The 7862-nt window shown below is 34.9% G+C and overlaps 1 protein-coding gene across 1 annotated transcript in view; it reads right to left on the bottom strand.

Annotated features, from left to right (window-relative positions):
* Window positions 1–7862, bottom strand: part of LOC100549353 (activating signal cointegrator 1 complex subunit 3) — a 126635-nt gene that overhangs the window by 1590 nt on the left and 117183 nt on the right. Inside the window, exons 16-18 of the mRNA XM_010707593.1 lie at window positions 4064–4162; window positions 3429–3597; window positions 1378–1598 (exon numbers count right to left, since the gene is read on the bottom strand). Coding sequence (XP_010705895.1) covers window positions 1378–1598; window positions 3429–3597; window positions 4064–4162 — 489 coding nt within the window. The remainder of the gene's footprint in view (window positions 1–1377; window positions 1599–3428; window positions 3598–4063; window positions 4163–7862) is intronic.

The following is a 7862-nucleotide window of genomic DNA, read 5'->3' as shown; positions in this document are numbered from 1 at the left end:
AAAAAAAGATACTTTTATTAAATTGTACCAATACGAAAAGAAAATATTACTTGCAAGATTTTGTCATTATCTGCAAATGCATTAAACACATATTCCTCAAATTACCTAAACAAGGACTATATTTAAAATAGACAAACCTGAAAACATTACTTTGTTTACTGAGCCATTAACAAATAAATAAATTGAGAAACAAATGAATAACGCACTTAATTGGAAGTATTTGCTGCACTACTTACTATAAAAATCCACTGAATATATAAATAAAGCCATATTTTCCAGGACTAGAAAACCTGGAAACATGCATTCTAGAACAAAAACAATCAGAATTTCCAGCATGTAATATCTTACCCGATTTCTAGGTATGTCCCTTACTTATTAAAAAAAATACAAGTTAAATTATAGAGCTGATTACTCTGAGTAAAATGACATAATATTGTCCTCAAAGTAGCTTGCTGTGCAGGGTGGAATACCTTGACGTATAGATATATTTACAGATTTATGATTAAATATTCTGAATCTCTAGGAAGGTCTAAGCAGGAAGAAACTGCTGCTGAAAGAATTCACATATGTTTTTTAGAACATATAGCCAGATTTTTGTATTTATTAAAACTAAAAAAGTACATTCCCTGAAAAAACGGCTTTTTCATATTTCCAGTACATAACCCAAAAACAAGTCTGAGCTTTATTTATCATAGCCAGGACTACCAAATTACCTGAAGATACTAAGATTTCAAAGACAAATAAGTGATTTATGTACATTATTTCTGATAAATTCAAAGGCTATTCTTTGATTAAATCTCACAAATAGATGTATTTTCCAGAGAATTTAGAGCTAAAATGTGGGTACCTAAGACGAGCTAAGTCAAAATACAGCCACATATTCACTTTGAAAACAAAACTCCCCAAAGCAGAAATGCTGAGCTTTAGACAATTTGTTTTAAGGTTTAATAAGAGAATTTTTTCTCTATTTTTTTCTCTAATAGAGAATGTTTTAATAGAGAATAGGCTTGCAGTAATTAATTACAATTTATTTATTTAAATATGAGAGAGAATGGAGCTAGTTGTATTGACATGGAGGGTAATTAATTGCTTTAAAACAGGATTACTGCTAGTAGAAGATTAAAGGCTAAGCAAGAACAACTTAGGTAAAGCAGACAATTACAGAAAAGGAAAACTAGTATGTTGGTATGGTGTGTTTTCAAATTTAACACCAATTGCACACTGATTAATATATAAATTTGAAATAAAAGCATACGCATTTTGTATTCAGACAGTTATAAATTGGAGAAAACAAAATTCAGTTTCGAATAGTCTTCCTAAGCTTCTGGGCTGCTGAAAACATATACTAAATGGTTCTAGGAAATCTATTTTACAAACCTTTGATGTGGGATACTTGTTAAAAACTCTAAAGATGGCTAATTCAGCTGCAACAGTCTTTCCAGAACCTGTAGGTGCTCCAAGAAGAACATTACAGTCTGTGTGATAAAGTGTATGAAATATCTGGGTCTGGATAGGATTGAAGTGTGTGAACTTGTAGAGGACTTCATATTCTGGATGTCCTAAGGCTGTGACAGGCAAAGGTTGAAGATCTAGAAGCTCTACAAACACAAAATAATCATGAGTGCATGACAACAGATGCCATCACATAACAGAGTTTACTATGAAGCTAAAAATATTAATATCTTAGCGGAAAGCTCCCACTGGAAATGGCTTTACCTAATATATCACATAGAATTCACATTGGGCTATTGTTAACTTCCATGAGGAATACTGAAATGTTGATTTCACAGATCAGGTATTTCTTGAATTATTATAGTTAGTTTCTGACAGCTACTTTTTTCCAGGTGTAGTAAGTTCTAAACTCACTATACTAGATCATATGCGTTTGCCCATCTTATGATAACAGAAGGATGAGTAAGAAGACGGCAGTCTGCATATTTCAGGTTCATGAAAAAGATCTTTATAGTAAGAATGAAGAACTAAAATTCTTTGGAGCGTCTCAATTAATGGAGTAATGCAAATCAGAGGAGAACAATTAAATTCTGAATTTAATTCTTTAAACATGTAATTAAAGATATAATCTCAATAAATAAATAAACAGCCCTTCAATACATGATTCTCAGTATATCTTGAGGGCATCTGCTATCCAAACAATTAGATTATGGAATTTGGAAGATGACATATATAACCAAATTGGATTTGGAAACCTACCAAATTAAGGAGACTGCACTGAATTCTGCTATGCAGATGCTTGCTTTGAAGTTGGTCTTCTATTTTTTTTTTTTTTTTCCTGTGGCTAGAGGTCTCATTTTCTTTTCAGGGTGCTTCACATAAAGGTATGATATGGGAGTTATGAAATCTACTGAGACAATTATGCCTAATATTCTTCACATGCTTTTCCCTGATACCTTGTGGATGTTTTATCATTCCCACTAAAACTGATTTCTTGAGATCCGTTGAGGAGAAAGGTTTTCTGTCTAGCAGGGCCTCTATGTACTTCATTGTTGAGTGGGAACCAGATGGGAATTGAAATCAATTATCATAAATCCTAGAGGCTCCATAACTGGTGATGTGTAAATATCTTTCTGTTTCTTCTGAATAGTAGTCAGTGATCAGTCAATTAGATAAAAAGGTTACACATGCTTTTCCAGACAGTGTAGGTACAGTATAACAATAACTAAACACTTCACAAACACATGTGAACTTACACATGCCAAAGGACAACATCGTATGAGAATGAAGTATTTCTGAAGGCAGTCACTTCACAGACTGCTAGATGAGCCAAATGTAATTACAGTGAAAAGGTCTTACAATGACATCAGGCACAATGAATGTACAAAGCAATTTATATATCCAGAAAAAAAGAAGCAAAACACAAACACATGCTTCTGTGCCAAGTGTTAAAAAGGAGGGGGAGAGGAAGGCCATGACTTGATCAGCAGTGCTGAGTTGAAATTAGATGTTCTGTACTATAACAATGCTTGCTATGATGCATTTATGTTAGTAAAAATAGTGAAAAGTTGCCTATTCCAAAATTTTAACTGTTTTTCCTTTGCCGAATACTGATTACAATGCAACCTTCCATGCTAAAATTAATTTGAACCAGTCCACAAGAAATGTAATGACTATAAGTACTAAGACATATTGCAACATACATATTTGCCTAATTTTATTGTCAGTTTCAATTTTCCTCTGGTGAACCTGGAATAACAAAAGAGCTGCTATAATGCTGAGTCAAAATAAGCTGGATTTTAATATTTTAGAGAGCTCTAAAAATTGAAGAAATAGTATCAATAATACAATTATGACAAAATGAAATAACATATACTTCTCTATTATGAAGAATGAGTTAGAGATTTATTACATTATTGTAAGGAAAATCAATGCAAACAAGAAGAATGGAAAGAAAATGATCAGATTTCAAATACCTGTGTGGGGTGGATGTCTCTCTGGAAGAATCAGATGTTGAAAATTTATGATACACACAGCCTCTGCTCCTAACCATCTATCAGACACAGCTCGAATGTAATATTGAGAAGGCAGAGGCTCGAATATTGGGATTGTAAACACCAGTAGTTGAGGTTCTTTAGTAATGACCTAGTGCAAACATTGTGTAGAAAATAATTACTGAACAGACAAATCAGTAACTTGACAAATCATATAGATTGCCTCACTTTCATAAGTATTACTAACACAAAGCAATAATTATGTGTGCAACTCCAAACGGAAGATATTTGCAGCTATAAGATAGTCCATCACTGACAATAGATTTTGCTTCCATTTACCTCAAGGCAAGACTAACTCTTCATCTTTTCTTTTAACAGAAAAAAACATTATAGTCTTTCCTTTTTTCATCTGAAAAAAACTGTCCCACCAAAAGAGTAGAAAAAAAAAGGGACACCTAAAATTAGAAAACATCTTTCTGAAAGTTCAGGCTTAAAATGAACATCTGAAAATGAAAGCTCTGCTTCTGTTTAGCACAAAATTCTGTTTGACCATACAAATTTATTTCTTATTGAATTGACTTTTGTCTTGCTATGAGATTCTGAAGAAAATACATTACCTGTTTTTTCTGAACGATGAAGTACTCTGAATGATAAATGTGATCATTAGTAGGGTCTTCTACCCAAATCCACCAAGGCTCTCCAACGGTGCCATGTACCTTTAAGAGCAGAAAACACATCTTTATTGTACTTGTAGTGAGGTTTCCAAGATTTGCTGGGTATATCAGGTGTATTTCTAAACTATGCATGTTTACAAAGGAATACAGAAATAAAGAAATCAGAGATATGAGCAATATAACATTTCTAATTAATCTGTCTGCTTAAAGATCATATTGCAATAAGAGTTTCCTTAATGTGCATGTTTCCTTAATGGACATAATATAAACACACCAAAACAAATGCCTCAGCTGTCTATAAATAGACCGAAATGCCAAGGTTTTTACCAGGATCCCAAAAAAGGATTTCTTCTGTCTTTTGTTCACTGTACTTCAGTGTTTGAATTCTGTGCATAGAAACACTGTCTTGCTGTCTGTCAGAAACATTCTTTCAGCAAAAGTTGTAGTGAATTCTGACACCCTTCTCTCCTCCTCTCTCTTACTCCTTTTTTTCTAGAAAGAAGTGGTTATCAGATTCAGAATACCGTAGCTTGATCTAGTCACTGCTATAGGACACGTGAGAGGAACACAGAAGCACAGAATCACCAAGGCTGGAAAAGACCTCGAAGATTGTCCAGTCCAAACATTCACCTACCACCAATATTTCCCCACTAAACTATCTCCTTAAATGTTTCTTGAATGCCTATAGGGACAGTAACACAACCACCTCTATAGGAAGCCGAATTGGAGCACTTGGCCACTCCTTCAGAGAATAAATTTTTCCTGAATGCAACCTGGTACAACTTGAAGCCATTCCCTCTGATCCTATTGCTAGATAGGTGGGAAAAGAGGCTGATGTCCATCTCGCCACAACTTCCTTTCAGGCAGTTCTAGAGAGCTATAAGGCCTCCTCTGAGCCTTCTCTTCTCCAGACTAAAGAATCCTCTCCTCATAAGACTTGTGCTCCAGACCATTCACCAGCTTTGTTGCTCTTCTCTGGACACACTTAAGAGGTTGGATGTCTTTCTTGTAGTGAGAAGCCCAAAACTGAACACAGTATCCGAAGAGTGGTCCTCACCAGAGCTGAATACACCTCCCTGGTCCTGCTGGCAATGCTATTTATTGTGCAAGCCAGGATGCCATTGACCTTCTTGGCCATTTGGGCACACTACTTGCTCATATTCAACCAAGCCCCCAGGTCCATTTCTTCCAGATTCTTCCAGTCAATCTGCCCCAAGCTGGTAGTGTTGTCTGGGCTTGTGGCTGAAGTGCTAGACCTGGCACTTAGTCATGCTGAACGTCTTCCAGTGAGCCTCAGCCCAACAATCCAGCCTTCCCAGGTCCCTTGGAAGTGTCTTCCTACTCCAACTATCCCAACTGAGTATCATCTGCAAACTTATTGAGGGTGCACTTAATATCTCCATCCAGGTCATCAGCAAAGATATTAAACAGAACAGAGCCCAGCATCGAGCCTGGGGAAAACCACTCGTGACTGGCTGCCAGTTCTTTTTCCAAACCATGGGCTGACAGTTTCTCCACCATACTGTAGGAAACAGTGTCACAGGTTTTGCTGAAGTCTAGACTACATCAGGTAGACTACATCAACAGCCTTTCCCTCATCCACCAGGAGGGTCAGTCAGTTGTAGAAGGAGATCATGTTGGTCAGGGAGGACTTGCCTTTCATGAACCCATGCTGGCTGGACCTGATCACCCAGTTATCCTGTACATGCTGTGTGAATTACATACATACAGCTAGCTATTGATGAACCTCATACCATTTAAGAACTGATGCATACCTATATTTTGGACAACTGCTGCCCTAAAACTGTGTCTAATATATGATTTGGTTATTAATACTAGTTATTCTGTATTTCTTTTGGACTCTTCCTAGCTGCAGAAAGGGTTATTTGCCCTGTCTGGATATGTTCCTTGGCTACAACAATACAGTAAGACTTTATGACTCGAATCTAGCTCACAAGCTTTTATTAAACTTAAGAGCTCCCAGCACTAAAGATTGCAGCCCATTAAGTATCAAGATAATGATGTCATACTTAATGTTTACCAAAGTGTATCGATTTGCCAATCCCTTGTAAAGGTAAGTACAAGATTCATGATGGGATCATTCTAGAATTATGAATCCAGGTAAAGGAACAGTCTTAAAGAACATGAACTGTTACCTAATATTTTTAACATTCTGATGACAGTACTCTTCTAAACAACTTTTCAGAAAAGCATGTGATAATGAAGAAGCAATTTTGGACCTTCAGTAGCTGAACTGAAAAGGCACTTATCCATCTTTATTAACTATTAAATTTAATAACTTTTTCTGTCTCACTAGATAGAAGTTTCATTTAATAAAGAAATAAGAATACCACAAAACAAAACAGCAAGAAACAGCTACCTGATAAAAAAAAAAGTAAAAAAAAATATTGAAGAGATTTTCTAGTTTTGATGAGTAGCAATATGCAAGGACTAGAAGAGCTCAGTATGTTGAACTGACAAAAAGCTTACAATATTTCCGAAGCAACTATTAGGAATACTATATCAAAGGGTTGTAGTAAACATGGGCAAAATCGGCTTTTTTGCTATAACCTGTCAAGTACAGAGCTGAAATATATGATTTGAATTCTGTGCAGACCACTTTTCAATTTGTAAAAATCTAGAAGAATATGAACTTTGTAGTCAAAACTAAAAATAGACTGAGAAATTACTTTGTATTACTATGGAATTAGCTTAACATGACTTTTTTTTTTTGTATTTGATAGCAATCAGGTAACATGGATGAAAGATAAATGATAAAACTTGTTTCAATCATAACAAAAAATAATTCTTATTAAAATTCATGTTAGGAACCCATTTAAACATTTTTTTTTTTGTAATAAATCCAGGTAGCAAGGGAAATCTGACCTTACATATTTTGATCATTAACCTTCCATTCTCAAGCTAACTTGGTGAAGCTTCCAAAACAAAAGAAAAAGCCTTTAGGCAGGAAAAATAAATTCCAATATCATCTAAATGTTTATGGAATAAAACTCTAATTTGCTTGTGATTAAAGTAAATTTGTAAGGGGATTTATAACTTATTTTTTAATAAAGGATACTTAGTAGGCACCTTTCAGAATGATAATTTCCCTTATCTTCTAAGAGAAGAAAAAGACAAATATGCTTGCCCATTCTCTCTGTAGAATGTTTCAAAAGTACAAGCAACAATACAATGCCCCCATGTGGACATTTGCATTTTCATTTAGATTTCTCTTAAACCTATTTCTAATTAACAGATTCAGAATGGAAGGGTGTGGGTATATGTAAGCATCCAATTAATACCTTGACTTTTCTGTTCAGGCAAGTTAAAATACAGAAAAGGCATTGATGCGAATATATATTTGTAAAGCCATGAAGTGCAGCAGAACTTGGCATACAGTACAATCTGTATTACATGCCTTTATTTTATGAGTTTGACATTCATTTATATTTTAGAAAGCCATCTGTGTCTCCTGTTTTCTTGCTTCTCCTTTTTGGGCATATAACTCAAATCTGTGTGTGAGATGCTATTGATATTCAGTATAAGCACTTACTTCAACTTGATATATACACTACAACCCTGTTAAAATTAATAGAGATAAAAAGATGATCTTTGGGTGCCTTCCTCTTTAAAGCTCTCTAAGGTGATTCCATTCCTATTACCAAAATGGCTTTGCAGCTAAAATAAACATTATTTTCCTATCCAGATAGTTGTGGCCTCCCTGTAATTGGAGCTAAATGAA

Source organism: Meleagris gallopavo, chromosome 2 (genome assembly GCF_000146605.3).
Source record: "Meleagris gallopavo isolate NT-WF06-2002-E0010 breed Aviagen turkey brand Nicholas breeding stock chromosome 2, Turkey_5.1, whole genome shotgun sequence".
In the NCBI taxonomy this organism is placed as follows: domain Eukaryota; kingdom Metazoa; phylum Chordata; class Aves; order Galliformes; family Phasianidae; genus Meleagris; species Meleagris gallopavo.
The sequence above is the reverse complement of the archived record's forward strand: the minus strand, read 5'-3'. Positions and strand labels throughout refer to the sequence as shown.